The sequence below is a fragment of the Macrosteles quadrilineatus genome, unplaced genomic scaffold (genome assembly GCF_028750875.1).
Source record: "Macrosteles quadrilineatus isolate MER2022 unplaced genomic scaffold, UCM_ALF_1.0 Scaffold_2__2_contigs__length_208266976, whole genome shotgun sequence".
Lineage (NCBI taxonomy): Eukaryota > Metazoa > Arthropoda > Insecta > Hemiptera > Cicadellidae > Macrosteles > Macrosteles quadrilineatus.
The window spans coordinates 33504676-33529265 of NW_026542595.1; the positions used below are offsets into that span (position 1 = coordinate 33504676).

The 24590-nt window shown below is 34.6% G+C and overlaps 1 protein-coding gene across 1 annotated transcript in view; it reads left to right on the top strand.

The window, feature by feature from the left end:
* Nucleotides 1-20859, top strand: part of LOC128984054 (pickpocket protein 19-like) — a 39780-nt gene extending 18921 nt beyond the window's left edge. Inside the window, exon 4 of the mRNA XM_054403338.1 lies at nucleotides 20787-20859. Coding sequence (XP_054259313.1) covers nucleotides 20787-20859 — 73 coding nt within the window. The remainder of the gene's footprint in view (nucleotides 1-20786) is intronic.
* Nucleotides 20860-24590: the final 3731 nt, after the last annotated feature.

Below are 24590 nucleotides of genomic sequence, written 5' to 3' on the forward strand. Positions count from 1 at the left end.
AGTAATAGTATTTTATGATAAATATACAAGTACAGTATAGGATAATGGTTTTATTAAGGTTGATTTCGTACATAAATCCTTTTCATAAATTCTTTATCTAGATACGTACAAAATAGAAACACAAAATGCTAAAATAAAGCCGATGATCCAAGAAAGGAGAGCACTAATCCACTAATCCATTCTTTCCAGAACACAAAGTTTCATTTTCCCACATGTTTCTGTTTTAGAAATATATACAGCAATCTGCCTTATGTCTAACACAGACTGCCTACAGGCTTTATGTACTGTGAGATTATTTCCAACTTAGAAACTGTTTATAATTTTATTCCTAAGGCAAACAGCATCCCAAATTTAAAATAAAAACAGCCAGTAACGTAGTACATGTTTATTGGATTATAATTACATATAGAGGTGTTATATCGGAAATTAAATTATCAAAATCAATTCGAATCGGAAAATAGCAGCAACAATTTTCATTTGATAAAAAATTTAATTACTATGTATTTAAACATTTCAATAACTGAGAAAAATGTTTTTAATCGTTTTTATTTTAATACCGGATAAAAGTGATTTCCAAACGTTAGTATATATCTGTTTAAATTATTCTAGCTTTCCTCAGCGGTTTTACCTATATAAGTCTGTCGTTTTCTTCTAATCAAAAGCTGTGCAAATCTGTAGTTTGTCTTAAATTTTATATTTGTGAAAAAGGTAGTTATTTTCATAATTTTTAGCCGTGCAAGTTGTTAGTTGATTTTATTATTTCTAGCTGTACAAATGAGTAATTTTCCTTACCATTTTATATGCATAAAAACTAATACTTTTTATCATTGTTTGTACACGTACAAGTGTTGGTTGGTCTTATTATTTAAAGCTGTGCAAACTAGTAATCTTCCTTAAATTATATGGTATATTTGTAAAATGTGTTAATATTCTTAACATTTGCATTTGTTAAAAGCAGTTACTTCTCTCTCAGCATTTGTATATATACATAACAGTAGATACTCTTAGCATTTTAGCTTTTAAAAATTAGTAGTTTTCCTCAACATTATTTGTAGCTATACAACACAGTCTTTTACCATATAGTTAAATTCACCAATTTTCCCAGAAATTTGTAACCGTACCTAAAGTCGTTTCCTATCATTAGTTTGGTAACTGCACATTTAACTATTTCCCTCCGAGCTTGTAGTCAAAAACCCAATTACCAACTTACCATTCCAAAACGACTCAGATCAACGAACTGCAGGTAACGGTTGGTCGGATATTTCCAAAGAAGTATTTCGCTATTAGTATACAAATACAAGATTGTAGTTTGCCTCAACATATATTGTTCTACAAGGCGCCATTTCCCCTAGTCGTGTCTAGCTTCACATTGCGGTAGACTGTCTCCACGTTGGTAACTGTATAAGGCGGTAGTTTGTTTCTTGAGAGGTGCGGAATATTGTTTGAGAGAACCTCATTTCAGACAGGTGCTCTCGAGACCTCAGTTCCCCGCTGTATCTCGCGTCTAGCTTCACATCGCGGTAGAGTGTCTCCTCGTTGGTAACTGTATAAGGCGGTAGTTTGTTTCTCGAGAGGTGCGGAATATTGTTTGAGAGAACCTCATTTCAGACAGGTGCTCTCGAGACCTCAGTTCCCCGCTGTATCTCGCGTCTAATTTTGTTAACACTCAATTTTCTGTGTGACGTCAGCAGCTTGGTGCGAAATCTAATTTTGGGTTCGCGGCTCTCGTTCGCTGGGAACAGATGAAAACTAAATAATTGGCTATTGTGTTGATTTGTTTCAAAACTCTTTAACGGTGTTTTACAAAACTAACCACACAAGTAACTAAAGTTATTCATGTAACAAAAGTGGAGGATGAAATCGAAAAGCTTAGCTGCGAGGTTTCTTTTCAACACAGATAAGATTGATAAAGATAAATTATAATACCCCTGCCGCAGCAATCCTGCAGACTAAGCGAATGTTCATTTGTCTGATTGCATTTTCACTGAAATATTTCCTTAATCTTGCTAGGTGTATTCTCTGCTTTAGTAACATTAAGTCTAACGCGGGTACATAGGTTTGGGGATATAGGAAGGAAAATAAAGTGTGTCTTTTTAGTAAAATAATAGCTCAGTATAAAACAAATAAATTTGCCAAGTTTAATCAGAATATATCCATAAACAAGGAAACTACAACAGCTTATAAATTCTCCTTTAGTACATGGGGGTTTAAATTTACAACATTTTGTATTTTTTAACCGTAACCAACAACCGTATTTTTTTATAATTATAGTTTTGAGCGAAACACTTTGAGATAGTGAATATCGGTAAATAATAGTTTACTGACTATAAGTCTTTCTATCAACAGAATTATGTACAAAATTAATCGTTCCCACCAAATTCTACATCTGGACATGTTGTAAGATTCCAGAGAAAAAAATCCGGGCCGCAAATTTGGAGCCAAACTCATAAAGGGGTAAAATTTCGGCCCGTACTACTAGGTTTTATCATTTACATTGTTATGATTAAGTTCAAATCCGTGAAAAGATATGTTTAATTCTACCTTTAATTTTGTCAACTCATGTTGGGCAACTCAAAAGTGTGCAGCCGGGATTTTAACCCCTAGTTTGTGACGTCAGTTTTGCTCAGGGGATAACATTCCGCTACCCCCACTTGCCTTTACGTACTATCACTTGCCGTACCTAATCTTACCTCCGTCACCACTGAAACCTTACGAGAATACCGGCCTCAATCCCCTGGTTCTTCTAATGTGGATCCCAGTCTGGAGATATCTTTCACTTGGTCTTAAAAGTTTATGTATCTTCTCTCCACCACGCATCCGAGCCTTTTACTTCTGGAAAGCACCCCTATATCTGGGTGTTATACATATTTCTCTTAGCTCTTTGTTCGTTCGCATCTCAACATCTATAATGCAGAACTGTTCCGTATATTTTCTCTGTACTATATTCTCAAACCCAGCTATATGGTTTTTCGGTTATTTGGTCTGTGCCCAAGTTTCTGGACCACACAGTATTACTGGGATAGTTATGGTATAGTATGAATCGATAGTATTCTAGAGACATATTACACCGGTTGACATTTTCATTTCTAATTTAAATTTCGGTATGCTGACATACACTCATTCGAACATCAAGGAAGGGAAGTATCAACACGTTAACCACTTATACCTTAATTGATTAAGCAATAGTTGCTGAAATAATATTTCCCAAACATGAGTTAATATTATTATGACATAATCTTATACTTACACAGGTTGCATTTACGACAAAACTTGATAATACGCAAGTGTTTGAGATGGATAGCTCAAAACTACTCATTTCCTGATAACACATCCTTTACGGTAGTAAAAAAATACATTTAAATTAACCAAATTTGGGTTGTTGTTTTTAAAGTGAAACAGTAAAATCCGTCAAATGTTTGATTCAGAATCGTGAAATAAAACCCCCTGTCACTTTTTAATATATAAGATTGTAACTAAGCTTATAACTCTATTTTAAACCTAAATTCTGAGTGAAGTGTAAAGCTTTGTTTGGCTATATAACGGAAATGTGATTTTATAGCCGGATGATTAGTATTCCCACTCCAACGACAACTCATTATTGTAAGAGTAATATTTTAACCTATCAGGATCAAACAGTTGTCCATAAGAACGATGAGTGGGCGAAGTGGCACTTTGCTGCACACGGGAGAAATGTTTACGCATGAGCCATAGGCGAGTGTTGAAAGTTTCTGGAGTGCAGCAAAGGCAGTTTGCACGCGTGTTACGCATTATATTTTTCCTACGGTTACTATAAATCATATAAATAATAAGTCTTTCAAACACTGTACATCACGTTTTTAGATTAGGTTAAATCCAAATATTGAACGAAATGGGAAACGCTGCACCAGCTGATCGTAGTCATAATATCTTTAAGTGCATAATAAAAACACGCTGTTTTGTGTTGTATAGTTGGAATACTGGTTCGCGCCAATGTAAGGCTTTCTGTACTATAATCTGTGCAAGGAAGCCCACTTTGTCGGGTGACTGTAGGAAAAAGTATTTGTTTTAGTAACAAACTAGGACAAAGAAGTAAAAGGATGCTCGTTCAATAATGGGCCGGGTTATCCACTTTAATGCCTGTTAACTCGGTTTGCGCTGATACAAAGGCTTATCTACTTTGCGAGGTCGTTCACTTTATTTTGGAAAGCTAATGGCTAAATCCAGTCCGTATACTGCGTAACTACGCTGGCTAAATCCAGTCTGTATACTGAGTAACTACGTGATCTTGTCGAGTCTTATTGAATCTCTGACTGCTTCGAATTCTGTATAACACTGTACTATTATAGTAATCCAGAACTGAACTTCATTCAGCTATTTTTTTTAGATTAAAATATGTAAAAAGCAATATTTATCACGAAATTGTTATTAAATTACAAAATACTTTGTCTTTAAACAAAATAACCGTTTTCAATGTTCTTATACTAAATATATCTGGGGTTTTCTTTCACGAAATAATAAACACAGGTGAGCATGGTTGGATATGGCCTATGAGTAAAATAGAGTGTTATATATTTACACATAAGATAATATTATATGGAAACATATTTTGTGTTCGTTGAATTGTGTATGTTTGTTGTTGTGCTGTGTAGTTGTTGTGTTGTGTTGTTGTTGTGTTGTGTGTTCAGTTTTAGGTTATCCTAAAACTCTTATAAAAGCATGGACAACTGGGAATAGCACCCAGTTGATTCAGTCAGTGAAGGGAAGCTTTAAAAGTTTATTCCTAGATATGGCAAATTTTAATACCACGAAACATATAAGCATAAGCATTCGTATTACCGAGCAAATTGAATACACTTTCATTAGGTGTCTGTTATCAAAAATTGATTTACAGTTAAGTTTACAAATTCGTGATTCTGGCTAGGTATTTAAGGTATTTAAACATACATTTTTAATCGCCTTAATATGGCATTTGTCAAATATGTTTTTAATTTACACATAATTAAGCGTTTTACTTCCTACTTCCGTGATTCTGTAACCATATCAAAGGCAGTTTCTTTCTTCACTATCTTGTTATCAATCACGATAGACCTACATTTTTCCTACCACCATGACTAATTTCCCCCTAAAAGGAGTTTGTATTCATGTATGGTTGGTTTCACTACTTTTTGGAAGACAAGTCATCAATTTACTAATGAGATACATTTTACTTGGTTACCAAAATATGTACAACATTGAGGTAATTGAAAGTGCAAGTCAACATTACGAAACGTCATTGTCTCTATGACGAGTGGTTCAGTCTGCATTATATACTTGACAATTTAATTGATCAGCTGTCGCGGGGGTGTACATTTGGCGGGTAATAAATAAGCAGACGACATCGTCTGTTGATTTCTGCCATCCTGATAGCTCGGCCCGCCACCGCCGCCAATGACTGACAGCTACCCCCCTCCACCCGCCACTACCACCTCACAACTCCCACATCCATCCACCGATCAACCCTCCGTCATACGATGTCTTTAGCGTGTTCGCCATTTATTAATTTAGGTTACTCGTCCGGACAAATCATTTTCAACGAACTATTTTAGCATGCGATTTTTGGGAAAAGTAAAGTCATTTATCATAGTCACGCAAACTATTAAATTAATTAACTCTGGTTGCGTCATTATCTTGTGATCTTTCCGTGTATGCTTGATGTTAATAAAATGAATTACCAGAAATAACTTGAACCTGATTAGAAATGCTTATTATCAAAATAATTACAAATTATTATCAGTCAAAGAATTTTAATCTATTAAACAAAATTTGGAACACAATTTGGCTTTGATTTCACATGAAATACCATTCCAAATATTGCAGAGATTATTTACCGCAATTACAAAATGTATATATATTTTTAAGTAGGCATACAGATTACTCGATATTTACAACTAATCCTATATACTAAAAGAAATTTGTCATTTAGTTTACTTAGATTGCGAGACAAACGCTTGACGGATTTTGATGATTCTTTTTTTGGATTTGAAGGTCATTTTGTGTAGATGGTTGTGACGTAGCCAGAATTTTGATATAGACCTCAGGGCTCTAACCACGGGACTTAAAGATTCCCATGTTATTATTCATATGGAGGAGATTTTTATTTTTTATTTATGGTCCATCAATACCATATTATACCATCGTTAGAACATTTTTATTTAAAACATCTTTCTCAAAATGTTTGTTTTTGTTTATTATTTATTAAGATTAAAGTATTTCTAGGTTAAGCTGTCTTGGAAAACCATAAACTTCTAAAGGGTTGTGTGCTTGGCTACTATGGTTTTTACTTCTTCTATTTGACACTACACAGCTTATTTGTGTGTGTAATGTGTGTAATTTTCTATTTTCTCTCTTATAAAAATATGTATCTTGGATTTTTACTTTATGAACAAAGTACCTACACCTTTAGGTGGTGTTTGGACGTTTTTTCATATGGAAAAAGGTGCATGCCTTCTTCATGCAATCGCATATTTGATGTATGGAAGGTAACTCAATGATTGTATCAAGTAGGGCCTACGTCAGTCAACAGATTAACCAAAGTTTTTACAGCTGCATTTCTAATTTATTTTACAAAAAATTGCCCGAGCGAAGAGCAGGCCAAACATCCATTTAAAATTCAAAAGTTTTGGTGAAAATTAAATAGCATCTATATAAAATAAATGGTCGTTTTTATGATCACTACTACTCCTCTCTTATTTTTGGACCAATTACAATGTTTGAGGGGTCAAAACATTCGACTCAATTTATACGGTTTTAGAATTAAAGTTGTGAAAGTGTGTGTTAAAGGTCGATTTAAAAACCATACAAATCCATAGAACATAAACAGCTGTTTCTTAGAAATGTAGCAGCTTTTTGGAAAGTATATTGATGTTTGTAATATTCAGGAGGTTGTAAACATTTAACCAGTTTTGTGGGAAGAACAAAAAATGCCTCGAGTTCAAAGAAGAAAAATTGTAAACAGGAGGAAGAGAGAATTAATAAAAGATCTTATGATTTATGAGACAATTAAGAAGAGAGGTCTGGAGTAAGGAATCCAGATACACACCCACTTAGAGAGATGAATAATATTTGCTAGTTCTGCTATGCAGCTTACTTTGGAAGTGTAAGATACACGATGAATACACACACACATCGTGTTGTCACGTTGGTAAAGTAAACTTGCCTAATGTCAGATCAAATAATCGTCGTTTTAATCGTCAATTGGCAAAATTTCTCAAATTTCGGTACATGAAAAAAATGTTTACTTGTAACAGCAATGTGTAAGTCGGGGAACATTTGAAGAAAACACTAAAAAACAAGACCAGCTTCTGAAAATGATCAAATATTTACTAAGAGGTTGTTTTTATATCAAACTGTTACTAAAAGCGTGAGTTTTCATTAGTTACACCAGCTTTTAGTTGAGTCTTTTAAACTCATAGAAAATTATGATTGTTATTTGTTTTAAAATAACTCCTGTATAGTACCGATACTCGAAAGTTTATCGATTTCAGCAACATGCATTCGTAGGTTAATTACAGTATTGATTTTACTTAGTAATCATTGTTGTCAACAATTTAACATAGAATTGCCTTGTCGTATAACAGGAGCGTTCACTGAATCTGGGTCAATCTGGGTGTTTATTTTTTCCTTGTTTGTTTGTGTTTCTCAGTAAATTCAGAAAACCTTTAGAACACTGTGAAATATGGCTGCGTAGTAATATAGCAAGCAATCTTGATGTGGAGCTCTTCATACACCTGCTTAAAACACGCAGTTACAATTACAATGGACATGTGCTTTCAAGTTGAATCTAAAAACCAATAACTAAGGTTTAGTGAGTCGGTGCCCTACAAACCAATAACTAAGATTTAGTGAGTCAATGGCTCAGTCGAGAGCGCCGCGGACTTCGGGCCCAAGGCAGCGATGTCGTGGGTTCGGATCCTGGTCACTGCCACTAAAATTTATCAGTACAGTTCACCTTTGTACTGTACCGGCGCACTCCTTGTTTTGCTGTAACCGATCCACGCACGGGTGCTTAGTCTATGTGGACGGGCAAATGCAAGGTTAAAAGAGGCCACCAACCTCTTTAAAAAAAAAAGAAAAGGAAAAAAGGTAGCTAAGGTAAGGTAAGGAACACTGCCAATGATTTTACACAAATTTATATTCACTTGTCATTGACCAAAGGTTAATATAAACTGTATATTTTTTCCAAAAGTAGTCAGTCGTAGAAGCGAGCCGGTGCATAGAGCTGGTCGATATATCTGTGGGGTTACAGGGGGGGGGGTACGGCGATGGGGTCGAGGGGGGGGGTTAGGCAGGGCACGTGTCACCGTAATGACTTACAACCACCGGACAGGTGTCAGGAAATTGCTAAAATGTTCAATAAATATGGTAATGGCGAATGACAAATGTTCGAACTGCGCGTGTTTTACTAAGAGCGTGTGGTGACCTCACTATAAAATGAATTATTTTAATTGCTCTCTTCTATTAATAGACATATTGAACATAAACCTAATGTGCAAGGACGAACTAAATAATAACAATTCAAAACCATGTGATATTCCTTGCTGTTTACTGAAGTATACGAGCCACGGCAAAATTAATTAATCCTGGGTGTAAGGTGTGTGCAGATGTAAATAGTTCTCAGAACGGATCAAAGCTAACAACAGCTGATTGTTGATAAGATCACTACTGGGTACCAGCTTATAGGACGTGTATTGTGTATTGCACCAAGCTCAAGGTCACGTCAAGGTGACGAGGCTGAGCTCTGTAATCTGTGTGTTATGGTTCATTAATGTGTATTTATGACGGCCTTGCGTGCTATACCGCCTGTCATACAAGGGTATGTGCAAACTGGGTTTTGTTCTCACAACACTTTTAATAGGTTATTTTTATCGATTTCCTTGGTTATAATTACGCTACAATTTTAATTTCCTTTTGAATAGCGAACTAGCACGTAACACTCTGAATAGCACGTTTTTATTAATTTATGTGTAAAATGATTGGTGGATAAAAATTTTTCTTACTTGTATTTAGATGAGATTTTACCGAAAGGATATGCCAAATTAGGTTATTGCATGAACCTAAACTTCGATTTTTAAACTTCATTTCAATAAATGGCGATTCAAGTAATAATTAAATTTGTATGTCAAAAGTTACATAGAACACTACATGTTTTATACTACATAACTAAATACGCTCCTTATGTCAAGGTCAAACTTGTAATCACATATTGCAGGGGTAAAGTGTCTATACGCTAGAACTATAGTAAGATATACATGTGTAAGTCTTACTCTGTTAATATATCAATAAGTATATTTATGTGCAAAAAAGTAACAGAATTTAAATCAAGTAAAACTAAAATTATCGTAACTAGCCTAGCACTCTTTACAAGCAAAAACAATTTTAAATGTTTATTTGGAGTCAAATTTGGTACATTAGATTGCACTTTTGCATAGTCATTATTAGTATTTGTTTACAATATTTCAAAAAAAATTTAATTAAAAAATAATGGTGGATCATATAATATCAAAACCTATGTAAGAAACATTTTTAGCTACATAATAATATGTGTTTAGCTGTATAATATGTGTGCGTAATAAGTTGGAGAGCGAACACAGGAAAGTAGTATTGGACGTAGCGTGTATTCCAGGTGGGGTTCTGGCGAGTAAGTTTTAAATTAGAATAGAAAACTTGTATTGTTTAGGCTACAGTTCTAGTCCTTTGAATGTTTCCCACGTGCATATTTGAAACAATATTTGAAGCATACTATTTTAAATATTAATCAACCGTTTTATTCATTTCAAAATCTCAATGTGCAAGTAATGTTTAAACTACTCGTATGTGAACAAAGTATATTATTAATTAATTTGTACATACGATCACAGTAGAGATGGGAAGTACTGTTACTTTTTAATGTTATTCAGGAACGTAGCTTTCCTCGTCAATGACGTTACAGCCAGTCGCAGTTGACAGGAAGACAGGATCATCGTTATTTAATTCGCTCGTCCTAAAAAAAAAATAAAAATAAACAGACAATGTAACAAAAATATAATCGTATTGTCAATAACCAATAACGAATGTACATTGATTTCGTGATGATCGCTGTTGATAGGAAGACACGATCAGCTGTGTCGTGTGACGGACGCCTGCAATATCTACACGGCCAAGTGATCGCAGTAGTCATATTGCATCTCACATTACACAGGCGCTCCTGCACACGTATATTTGGGAGTGTAGTGTTTCACCCTTGATGTGGTGATCAGCGTGTATCGAGTATACTCACAATAGTGTGATATTATTGTAGTATTGCCTATGGTTCAATTATTTACAAAAAAACTTGCTACTTAATTATTTATCGGACTATATTTTATTCAAGTTATAAACTAAACGAGAAAAATTTAACTTTTTTTAGCTCTTCATAAAAATGTTTAATATGGATTATTTTATCCTCCGAATAAGCTTTCTCCCCGCTTTGCTACTTGTTGTATACTACATTGTATACTACATTGTTGTATACTTGTTGCTACTTGTTTTAACTTGTTGTATACATGTACACATCAAAGGTCTTGGACAGTCTACTTCTGATTTACTAAAAAACTAAAATGTTCCTTTTTTATAATTATTGCGTCTGCTTCATTAATTGTATTTTAGAAGCCTTTTGAGTAGTTAATCGTGCTTTGATAGATGGATTATGAGAGTAAATTTAATCGAGTAAGAAAATAAATTTAAATTTAACAAAAGTTTTTATCGATACGTAGAAAGCGACTCAGTAGCATTACTATGGACAAATAGTGCCATGATACAAACCCCCAACATTGTCTTTAAAACGACTTTATGTACAATGATGTCAATTGTAGTTTCAAAATATTACGTGATTATATTGTGACTTCGAAACATTTGTTCGTCCACACTGTAACATTATATCTTCTTAAATGAGTTAAGTTAGTAAATTATGGCCTTAGTCCCATTTACGTAACAATAACAACTCCCCAGGTATACCATGGTTATACAGTGTATGTCCTTAAAAACTTACAAAATGTCATTGAACCTATACCATTTCCGAGTTGTACTACGATGTTAAATTGTGTTAGAATATTGACGTACTTACTTTGTAAGAATGCCTGCTTCTCAAGTGTACAGTGGTGGGAATATGCGTCCTTAAATTATGTATGTTATTCCTTTGGAGTCCTACCAGCTTCCAGGTCCCTAAAACACCGTAACATCCCTAGCGCAGCTAGATTTTGTATATGAGAACCTAACAGTAAAACCGTCTACTATTTTACTTGCTTCGTCCCCAGAGATACTAATGATGGGGGAGCGAGCTGGTGTATTGGTTAGAGCACGGGACTTCGGTTCCTGGGGTCCCGGGTTCAAACCCGCCAAATCACCAATGGATTTTATCTAAATGATAATGCCGCAACCCCTAGTATAGGTCTAGCCTGAAGTAATTTGAAAACAACCCCAGGCTCGTGCCTAGCGTCTTAGGTAACACGCCTAAAAATTAACATAATTTTTTTATATTTATAAAAAAAAGATACTAATGATGTTAAGTATTCTCCTTAAAACATTAAAGTGACCACATACGTTGCATAACTCCCATGTGTACCCTATACAGTTGCTATGGAGTCCTCATATATACATGACCGTGCAAAGCAGACACAGTATATCCCTACAGATCCCATGTTGACTGCTGTATTCCAATATGTGTTTAGGCTGTCCTGTGATGTGTTTTCCTTGTGTTAGCAATTCCAACGACTACCTCCTTCGGTTTGTATACATGAAGCTTGCACTACAGTTTTATGTACGTTTGAAATACATTCAACTTTTTAGTCTTTTTTATTTAAACCTTTTAAATTGATCTGGTTTCAAAAATCTACATTTATAATTTTATCATACTTATCGTCTAAATTAAAACTGCTAAAAATGCAGTTATAAAGTTGTTATTCCTTTTTTCAATCAAAACTAATATTTATTTATGGAGTTAATGTATTATTTGAATCAATGTTATTAAACGGTGTTATAATACAGACACAGGCATATTTCTGCTGAACAACAGTAACTGACCCTATTTAAAATGTGCATGTACAGTTGACAGTCTTGAAAGTGTTCTATATTTGACAAAGCAGAGTTATGAAAAATTGGCCAAATGAACTTCGCAAAATTAATGGGGAATGCAAAACTGAAAAGTTCTGTAAGTGAAAAAATACCCATAATAATAAGGAATTCCTACAGTCTAATTACACATACAAACCCCACATCCTTCTCTTCAAAGTCAAATGGCTGTTAACACATAATGTGGCTGCAACCACAAAAAAAGGGAATATTCCCTTGTATGAGCTATAAGGTAGTCCACAAAGTGAATGACAGATACATAGTAGAGGAAATGAGTGTAGAAATCTTCTATACTATTATAAAAAAGAGGTGGTGTCTGTGTGTGTGTATGGGAAAAGTAAACGCGAAAACTACTGGTCGGATCGGGCTGAAATTTGGCATGATGATAGCTCACATTCCCGATTAACATATAGGCATATTTTTATCCCAAAAAGTCCTTTCGGGCTCCGCCCCAGTGGCTCTGGAGTTTCCCATGTTAACCTTATGAGAAATGAAATTATTGAATCTTAACAGCTGTTTCAATTAAACAAGTTGGTTCTGTTCTGTGATGTTCAATAGCATTAAAGTTACAAGGATTACCAACAGGGTGCAGCACTAGCACTATTATTTCTTTTACATTTATGACAACAGCAAAAGGTGAGTGAGCGTAGCGAACGAACTTCAACCTGGAGGCGAGTGAGCGTAGTGAACGAGCTAACCTGAAGGCAAGTGAGCGTAGCGAACGAGCTAACCTGAAGGAAAGTGAGCGCAGCGAACGAGCTCCAACCTAAAGGTGAGTGAGCGTAGCGAACAAACTTCAAAAAGAACCTAAATTTCTTAAACCATGTCCTCACTCATAACTGCTATAAGCATTTGATACTTATATGCCAACCCCGTACGAAGGACGGGTACTCTCCTAGTATATTATAAAATATACTCCTTGTGTTGCAAGCAACATACATACATCGCTTCTATCACAGACTAAGGTCTATGGTAGAAGCGATGTAGACGCCTCCAATACCTTATTTATTCACTTGGATGAGGAAGAGTGAGGAAATAGGAAATCATAGAACTTTTCCGAGTGTACAAAATTATTCCAACCCCAAAATAACTTTATTACATTCATCGATTCATCTAGCAATTTATTTTAAAATCCGTTTCATGTTACAACTTCAGCCGATCTACCTTACCGACTCTCCTGTTTACGTGTGCTGCGCCCTATACTTACGGGAAACTATGTGGACTTTTTCCAGCCGCAGAACTTAGTTTCAGCCTGATACAATAATTTATTAAAAACAATAAATTGGTTATTGGTGGCATTCAGATTTAACAATTCAAAATCAAAGACGTGTACTTTAGGTAAAAACGCATCAATAACATTCAGCTCAACTGTGTTTCAAATCTAGAATAGTTCGATATTTCAATAATTTTATTGTGTAAATACTGTTGTAAAAAACATAAAACGTACTATTTTATCAATGGTTTGAATAATGATTCAAATTTTTGCACTGAAATGTATTCATTTGCGTGATAGTTGTATTTGTACGTATTAAATATAATATGATAGAGGATTTACGTTTGAAAATCTAACAATATTACCACCCATTATTGTTCTCGGTATCTATTAACCATTTACTATCTCATTCACTATTTCTTAGCGTCTTGCACATAAGTATAAAATTTATTTTGAAAGTGTGTTGGATTTTTATTTTAACCATTGCAATCTGCTGTAATCCTTAAGTATCTAAAGATTTGTTCACGGCATTTTTATTTCATCCTCGGGAATACAGTTTTAGAGGAATTCAACCAGGTATCTCATCCATTTCAATATTTACTTTACAGTATTTCTATTTTTGTTATTTTGTTTCGGTTTACATAACATTATTAATTAGGGTATTCTTTAGTCAATTCACAGTATATTAGCTTTGACTATTAGTCAAGCTCGGTAGCATTTGAAAATCATTGTTAAATGGTAATTGAAAATAACTTTGCTGTATAAAATATTGAATCAACACGATAGCAAGAAAGATGGCATATTTAAAAAAAATTAATATACCTTTGAATGAAAATAATGAATACCTTTGACTATATAATAGTAATTACTATACTATCATAGGCAATACTTATTTTAACTAAATCAAAATAAAGAGTTGTGAATAGAAGTACCATTGAAAAGTACAGTTATAACATAAAACTATCTAGTACCTTTGACTATTGATATAACTAGACTTTCCATTCCTATGTTAAACTTTCCGTCACTAAAACGAAATTAATGTAGTTGATCCACCAAAAGAGTTCGATGATGTTAAGCAATGCTTTCTGTCAAATACGGCAACTGTTTAACTTTGCCGAACTAACAGGAAGTTTTACAGCAAACTATATCATCGTTCACTTTCACAGCAACACAAACTAAAGGTAGAAAAAGAATTTTAAACACTAATGTGAGTATCAATCAATGATGTCCTTTTTCAATAAAAAATTAGATTCGGCTGGTCAATGTAGGACGTTTCCTACAGTATCTAAAAGTCAATGCTTATACTTATAATGTAACACTGTTCACGCAGTGTATGTAGCTTCAGCAGGTGCGAGGTGTAGTGGTGCAACTGACCACGTGACCTTGCAAGGTTACAGCGTGTGTGTGTGTGTGTGTGTTTGTTTACACTTGTGTCACGCTCGTAGTAAGTTGAGCGTGACGGCGACAGTTCGTCACGCCACTCAACGTCACGCGCACTGCCTCTAGACATGACCTGCAGCTGGTGTACCTATACTACAACTACTAGTAAAATGTGAAGTAGTACTGCTTATAAATACAATAATGAATAATTATATGTGAAAATATAGGTCATGGGGCTACTATTTATGGCCATTTTCAAAATAAACACAAAAAGTCTAATTAAAATGGGTAAATAAATAATAAGAAATGATACCGTTATACTAACATTTCTAAATTGTTACATAATTTAGTCTTCTTTAATTTCATTTAGATACTTTATTAAATAGTTGTCTTTTATTTTATTAACCTTCCTATAGTTTTGCTATTTTTCATATATTAGTTTGTTTAGTTTTGGTTACATTGTGTTTAGTATATTTGACATATTATTTCGTAGTTCGTGTGAATATTAATTTCTTATTTCAAATTCAATATCTTTTTCTATTCCCAAGATTATTAAATTTTCTTGAAGATTGGTATATTAATTAGTTTTCAATTTAGGAGATATTCGGCAAATTTAGACTTAATAGATGACTTGTTTTTTATTTATTTGTACGCTTGTGTCTGTTCTTGAATCTGACTAAAATATTCTATAGGATTGTATAATGTAATAGGTGTCACAAACCGTACATTTAATTTTGTATATTTCAGATTTGTTGTATATGTTGTATCTGTTGTAGTTTTATTGATTTTGTTGTGTATGATGTATGGGTAGCTACTTGGCTATAGTAATAGCCTCATAATTAAAAGGTCGCTAGTTTGATCCTGAGAATAAACAGAAACTATTTATTTTTGAAACTAGGCCCAGCTGTCCTTGATAAAAGGCTTCTAATAGGTGGCCCTGACTAAAAACCAACCTTATCAATAACAAAGCTGTGCTACTACATCATAACTCTATTCTACACTCGTATTCAGATAAAAATACTCACCTACATGTCGTACCTAACATAAAAATACAGGAAAAGATAAGATGTCCACAGTAAAAAAATGACATTTTCAATAACATCGCTAATACTTGTGTCATCAGCATTTTAGGTCTCAAGTTCACCTCACAAATATGTTATTTAGTTTTAATTCATCATCATCTAATAACCTGTTTTACTGTGTGCATTTTTATTACATTATTTGTTACAACTTACCTCAGGAGGTATAAAGCTAAGATGAAGATGAGACCTGTTATCTGTAGTTCAATCACCTCATCATTGCTATTGCTATCTTTTCATTCCCACAGCAAAAGAATTGCAACAACGGCCTGTTAAACATGAGCTTAAAACTAATTAATTTGGTGCTGGTGAAATATCATAATTTTGCCTGATATTTCTTTTACAGAACGTAATTTGGTGACGCTGGTGTGTCACTAAATATCCTGCTTTAAGCTTTGTAATGATTGGATTGTGATTTTTTTTGTTTTTATTTGCAAACCTTTTACCATATACATACACTGAAGCTTTCTGCGTAGTATGGTAACTTATCAGTTTTGACAAATAATATATAAGTTATGTAACCGGCCTCAACTTGTAACGCTGTAAAGCATCACAGTGCAAGGGGATTGCAATAATCGTACCCATATTCAATTAGTGGACAGCTCTCATGAATTATGGACACAATGTAATGAATAGTCCGGTGATTGGTGGAGGATTTATGCGGCAGATGATTTAGTGTGTCTCCGGTTACGCGGTGATGTCTACACTCTGCAGCATCACTGCAGCATGCAGCATGCAGTCTGAGTCTGCAGTGTGCGCCTAATTGACAACATTCCCCTGGCATACCAACACAACGCACGCCTCAATTGTCAAACATTATAGTGGGCACGTATGATTTACTAGACACATGCTTTGAAACTTGTGAGGATTATAAATTAGTCCTTTACATAGAAGCTATGTTACTACACTATGTAATAGATTTGGAGTTTTTTAGGTAATCTATGGAATTGCCATGTAATATTTTACAAAATAATGTATTTGGAATGTTTCAGTCAGCTGTAAAACAATTTTACGTCAGGGTAAAACAATTTTACGTGTTGAAGTTATTCTTTTCGTTGTTATTAAGACCAATAAATTATTACCTTCCTAAGCTACACCTTTGAAGGCCTAGGGCAAAATCCTCGTAAAATGTTGGAACAGCAATATGCTGACCCTCCCAGATATAATAGCTTTGTTGCTGTTAAATTCAAACGGAATAAATACGTTCAATAACAGTTGAATTATATATTTTACCTCATCATGTTATTTGAACATTATTGCCACTAGGACAATGATGTACGAATGATGTTAGCTCAAAAGGCGATAAATATACCTGTAATACCTGTAATATACCTGTCATAATAAATATAATATATTAATGGTGGTAGGTGGTGATCGATTTCGATTAGACATTCCAATTCCAATCATTAATAAAATGTTTTGCCTATTGGGACTGATGATAATTGGAGTGTCCAAACACCTCTTGGAAATCGATCACCTTTGACCATACAGTATATATATTTACCTCTTTTTTTTATTTACCATCTTGTGAGTTGACAGTTTAAGTGTAAATATATTGTTCAATTTTTTTCATGTGTAAATATATATTAGGGGTATTTTTATTTACTTTCCTCAAATTCAATAACAAGCAAAATATTGAGCAAGAATATTGAGTTTTAAAAATTGTAACTAATTTTCGATGCGGTTTTGCATTATAGAAAGACAGGCAGCCACAGCATTTTTCATAATTGTAATAAATTAATCGAATACGGAACAAACTTAGGATAAATTTATTATGACTCAAACCGAAAGTTAAACTCTACCACGAATATTATAACAGAAACGGTATGGATAATAAACACAAACAAATGACGTTAGCCCAATCCTGTACTACATTAACATATGGTTTGTTCAGTTCTATTTAAATAATGTTAAATTAATAATGTTTACTTTCAGGCCAGTGACCTCATTTGTTTATGTTTATTATCCATACCGCTTCTGTTTTAATATTCTTGGACTCTACCGATTTCATTTAGATCCAGCGTATATGTTTTATGTCGGTTCAATTGCAGAATAAATTCTCGGTCAAGGGCGCATTCCACTCACGCTGCGCTCAATGGTCCAAGAGATCGATTCAATGAAAATCGGCCTTCATTAAAATGTTTCACTACCGAGACCGGGTTTTTGCTGATTCCAGGAGAACAATGGCGGTCTTGTTAGCTCTGACTGATCGTTGGCCAGCTTCACTTGTCTCTTTTTGCAGACGACAATCAAACAGCTGTTTAAAAGACTTGTGGCCGCGGCTCGGCCTCTCAGATGGCTTCGCCTTATTTAACAATACGCCATTTTCGTAATTGCATCCTCTAGTCTTAAGTTTATTTTCTGTTCCACTTAGCGTGAGTGCAGCTGTACTAAAATATCGGGAATTATTGACCCTCCCATGACGTATGGTGCATCCGTGTCCTGTTTGGAATAACAGAATGATTTACTTCTAACTTGTCTGTTTCGTTTTAGCTGACACATTCAGCTTTGATTTTATAAAATTCAGTTTGTAGAAAGTTTAAGAATGTTTCATTCCGTAGTGTCCAGCTGTTGAAACTGAATGTTTCTGTCCATCATATTGGCTTGGTGGATCCCAGCCCATCTTAAGTTGTTGATCCGCATATCAAAAAGTGATAGGCTACTCAGGTGTGGAGAAATTTCCCCATATCAACGAACTCAAAACAAATGTATTGCATGGAACTTTGGAACTAAGACTTTTCACGACATAAGCGTGTCGTGCAAATCCCACATTTTGAAGCGGTTTGTATAATGCAGTCTTCAACTAAAGGTGCCTTAGCACAGTAGCAAAAGAAAGAAGACTGATAATCAACTGAGATGTGTGGTGCAAATACTTACATTAGGTAAGTTTGTCTTAACTTTGAAAACTTTGTTTAAAATTATCCAATAGTTTTAATTTTATGGGTATTTCTAATTTAATAAACATATTTTTTGCATGTAAACTACATAAATATATAAAATAAAACGGACGATGAAAAGATATTCTCGTGAGTCATTCTGTGTAATTACGTACAAGATTGTTTACTAAGATTAAAAAACTAAACTTATCCCAAAAAATAGCTGATACTTATCTTTTACAATCTGCCTGTAATGTCTAGCATTAAGTTACTAATTAGTTGTCTCTCTACTTTTGAAATATGATAAATAATGGAAAGGTTGTTCTGAGTGACGCAAACTAGGAAATAGAAAGCAGAGAGTTGAGATGGCGTTACCTTCTCCTGTTATTAATAGCGGCGATGTTCGCAGTGCTTTACCGTCGAATGACAGTAAGATGCACATAAATCAGTTGATACTGCCAGAGAGTGGTGATGTGATAAATTTTATTATTTTGACCTTTACCTAAAAAAATAAAACAAAATGACATAGCGCCAATATATATTGAAAAATGATTCATAGGAACAGCCATTGACAGTACCAGTACTTGCAAGGCAGAGGACAGGAGTTGTAATGTCGCATTGCCCACCCAATCGAGATTATTGACTTTCGAACTTTTAAATTTGCATAAAAATTTATATTAGTTATAGAGTTATATTAGCCGCCCAAATAAGACTATTTACTCTATCTTTGTTAGGTTAATAAGCTTGTGTGTTTTCGAAGTCCATTTAACTTCATTAAGAAAAGTAAGTTGAGTTAAGGTGTAAAATTGTTTCATCGTCTCAGTCCAAATATGAATCTGATATATGAATGTGGTGCTCGCTGAAGCAAAACTATTAGAGAGGAAGGTATTCTGCAAAGCGTTTGATACTATGGAGAGCCAAAACATCTTGATAATATGACCACCCCAACTCATTGTATCTCCTGAAACGCTAAATTTCCCCACAAGTAAGGCCAGTTAACGAATTGCAGTGTACTGTACACGTCGATTTTAGTCATTAGTACAAGATAGGCGAAAATAATTGCTTGAACTTTGTCAACATTGAATTTAATGCCTTTGTTTAATGCCCCAGTGAGTTACAGAGTCAATGTCAGAGTTTATAAGTTGTACACTAGTATCCATCTCGTCTGCATTAAAGTGAGAGTAAATCTGTAAGTCGTAAGCATACAAGACTGGTAATTTGTGTTTTATATGACATGAGATGGTATATTGAGAACAGTAGTGGGCTAGGTAAAGAGCACTGAGAAGCACCTTCAGTAACCGCTCCAGCAGATAGCAAATTTGTCACTGATGTTTTCACACTGCCGACAATGAGACGGATTGAACTCAAACCAGTAAACACAGTCTTCAGTTAAAAATATGACCTGTCTATTATACACCACATCGTGGATGACTAAGAATTGTCAATGAAATATTGATTGTGCTGAATATAATTTAAATACCATCGAAACACTGCGTTACTTGTCATCCTTGAAATTGCACTGAGAACCTCGAATCAAATAATTGGGAAGAAGAAAGACTGATTAAAACTGGATGTTAAACATTGTCAAAGGCACCTGCAAAACCTTTAGGGATATTTACAAATCTATTGCTAACAGAATCGAGACTGATAGGGTATGATTTAAATCCTCAGATTTGCAGATACTAAGGTTTATAAATTTGGTCTTGGTATAATAAATATCGTATTATATTGACTGTATCCTATGTAAGGCTTTAGACTTTAGTGTTTATGATGGGTCTGCATCGGTCGCCTACCTGTGCTTGCACATGCAGCTCTATTGTACTGTATTGACTGTATCAACGCTAGGCTAGAGACTTCGGTGTTCATGACGGGTCTGTATCGGTCGCCTACCTGTGCTTGCACATTCAGCTCTATTGTACTGTATTGACTGTATCTATACTAGGCTAGAGACTTCAGTGTTCATGACGGGTCTGTATCGGTCGCCCACCTGTGATTGCACATGCAGCTCTATTGTACTGTATTGACTGTATCAACGCTAGGCTAGAGACTTCGGTGTTCATGACGGGTCTGTATCGGTCGCCCACCTGTGATTGCACATGCAGCTCTATTGTACTGTATTGACTGTATCTATGCTAGGCTAGAGACTTCGGTGTTCATGACGGGTCTGTATCGGTCGCCCACCTGTGTGATTGCACATGCAGCGGTCTGATGTTGCGGCGGCGGGTTGGTAGGTGGCTCTGCCTTATTGGGACTAGCCGTCTGTTTGTCCAATGCTTTCCCGAGACAGGTACAACTGCACCGTATATCCGCCAGACCAGATGGCCCCAATCGGGACGCCTAATCAAGAATAATTACAGGCTATGTGGGTCTAATAAACCGTGCATAATGCGTTTCTGTGAATAAATGTTTGGATGTTAAGGTAAGTTAGTAAACATAGATTCTCTATTTTTGTGGATTTCCACCTGAAAATAATAGTAATCCTCAATTTAGCGATAGCAACAGAACAAGACTTGTATACAATTGTATTTTAAAACATTCCGGGAAATGGTTTATTTTTTCCAAATTTGCAGAAACGTTCACCTAATTTTCTTATCATGACTGTTGTGAAATTAAAGTGTTTTCACTCCACAGTTTACAGCTGAGGATGAAAACATAAATAAAGGTTTTGCTATGAAAGGGTCATGGCAGTGTTATGATGAGTTATGGTGATGGAACGTTTCGTCACCACGACAATGACTAGATATTTTCCCACAAGTTACTCAGCAGATATGGAGTGAAATAGTGTGTTCTGTCAAAACTAAATTGAATCACATTTTTGGCTACACATTATTCAGATACAGAATAAAAAATTTTGAACACTTATTTGTATATTACAACTTCTACAAATTTATATCAACAGTAGGCCTATCTATGTCGTTAAATGTAAATTTTCAGCGTTTTTTTTATGTATTTTAGGTAAGTAAAGTAATCGGGTTGATAAGTTCTATTGGTCGATTTTATTACGTTAAAGATTTTAATTTTTGTCACCATACATAAGATTATTAAGTACTTTTGCCAAAAAAAGATAGATAGGAAGTTTAGATAAAAGTCTAGATAGAAAATATAGAAAGATAGATACCATTACTTATTGGTACATAGGTTTTTTGCCCCTTTGTTTACCTGAAGCGACAATCTATACCAAGTTTCTTGACATATTTAAGGAAGGCCTTCAGTATCAGAGCCTGTCAAATACCAATGTATACTTTATAAGCGATTTTTACAGAACTGTCAGTTACAGAATGAAATTTTCAAAAGAAACTATTTATAGTAACATTTTGTATCACAACATTTTGTACCTAGAAGAGATTAATAACGTGAATAACTCCAACTTTGGATCCTAATCAAGTATAACACTGTATATTTTATTAGAATACGTAAATAAGTTCGTATAAAAATTCATTTAATGTACCAACTATGAAACCGCTACACTATCAACTCCACAGCAGTTCCAAAATTTATATTTTACTTAACAGCTACAGACATTTTTTACAGACACCTATAAATTTATTCGAGCTCCCCATGTAGCAGCACTACTGTGAGGTGAAGCTATAATTACCCAGGAGACAGCTCGGCTGAAGAATGTATCTAAGTGGGAGCTGCTCCTGCACAAGCTTAAACAAATTAAAGGTAATATCCAGGGGAGTGTGACAATAAATAATTGGCCAGCATTTGATTTGCCATGCAGCACTTGCACACCTGGCCTTGACCGTCCCACGAAGGCGCCACCAGTCTGGTCTGTTAACCTGTTACTTTCATTGTTATTGCAGTACAAGCTGTTGTTGCCACTTCTGTGGTACATAAAAAGGCTGTTAGGTACTTCATCAATTTACTACAACCGATTTCACAAGATAGAGTAATTTATCTTTTTCACAGCTGTTGCTTCGTCAGCCAAGGAATCCCAGAAATTATTGCAAAAAGATTCTCATCACGATTGGTATGATGTAATGACGTCTTTTATAATACCAAAGCACCATTCTATGAATGAACTATATTCCTTCTAGACCATATGTATGTTGATACCTATGAGTAAATTGCGTGTTGTTGTAGAAGAATGTTTGATAGTTTTTTTTATTCTGTGAAGAGTCTAATCCCGATGTATGTAGGTGTTATCGGTTCGAAACTAAGTTCAATTTTATCGCTAGGATGATAAGGAGCGTCAATAATGTTCGCTCAATTCGCTTCATTCACTCCACAATCATTCTTCATTTTCAGTTCATCAAGTTCACAAGTCAATTCCAAACCACACACGGTGACGTGACAGCGTTCAGTGCCTCTACAGTTGGCGATACCACTCGTTCAATTTGTTCTGTAAAGTGACACTTTATCTCCAATATACAGACCTCACCGCTGGTTGAAATCCGTTGCACCTTTATGTCGTACGTATATGATATTACAAATTTTCAGCAAAATCATATTAATATCAACTGTTCTTAAGGAAATACTAGAAATACAAGACAACAAATTAGAAAACAATGGTAGGTAAATATACATATCGTAGAAATATACTTTAATGTTGTATGTGTGAGAATACGTACACTTGAGTAATGATTTATACTAATCTTTATTTAATACATTTAATAACATTAAATCAATCAATCATATATCCTTATTTTAACCTGATTGCCCGCGTAGAGACTGCATATGCCGTTCCAAGTGTCCTTTATACAAGTACAAAGCTAGATTCTATCTCAATACCTCTTTATGAGTTATGTCACATTGCTAATTCCAACTGATATCTTAACTATGTTTGAATCTGAAGGCCAACAGCTAGTGACTCCCTACTGCTACTACTGCACCACTTTATCACTGTTATCGTCTGCAGTCTGCAGTATGAGAATGGTGTGTAGCATTACTTACCGTTTACACCTCTGTACATGTAGGAAGTGCTAAATCTGCAGGTTCGCCATGCATCACCACCGCTCTGACATGTGGTGGGCGATGATCGCAATGTCCCGCCCAATATATTATACATTAGCGCACTCGTTAGCAGAGGGGACAAATGCCCCGACTGTGATTATGATTTATTTTTGCTACTACTACGTTCAGAGCAATCCGGTAGAGTTTATTATGGATTTCTCTTCATGCTTCATTAAACATTAGGCCTATCTTTTTTGTATTGTTTTTATTTGGAAGTTCACAGTTCATTATTACATAGTTTATTTGAAAACAATAATTACTAATTAAGTTGTTTAATACCGTCTGAGTTTATATTATCCATGTATTTAAGAGTAATATCTTTTCAGAGACTAAATGTATGAGAAACACATAAGTTTACAAACCAAATAGCACAACATTAACACAAGTTTAATACTTTTCCCTAAAAAGGAATAAATAGGATAACGAAAGGTACCTAGTATTTTATCAAACTCCCCTCTTTAACGAATATGATTTCCACCAAATTTCGTTTCGTATTTTCCATCAAGTTCATCGGAACAAAACATAAAGTCAGCTATTTGTTTACTTGTTATGGAATATAGCTGCGGCTTAGTAGCTTTTGTGCTCGACTAGAAATTGTTTAATGGAACATTAATTTGTCAGACATCTTAATAATCCCATTATTAAGATTATGTCTCGTAATTAAAAGATTTCACTTTCAACTATCCTTGATCATTGCGCTTTTAATACTAATGGTCCTGGCTAAAAGCGCCAGCATACCTTGGTCAGTAACGAAGCGATCACATCTTTAATTCTTAATATAATTCTTCGCTGATCTTAGTACTAAAATACGCACCCTCTTGTTTTGGTGTCGTATAAAGTTTAATATAATCTAATTTAATACTAATATTAAAAAAAATTCTGTTGGTCCTGAAAAAATAGAAATTACGAAATAAGCGAACTTCTTTCTAGTCACTTTATTAAACTTTCATCCTAACGGGTTGATAGTAAAAGGAAATTTACACT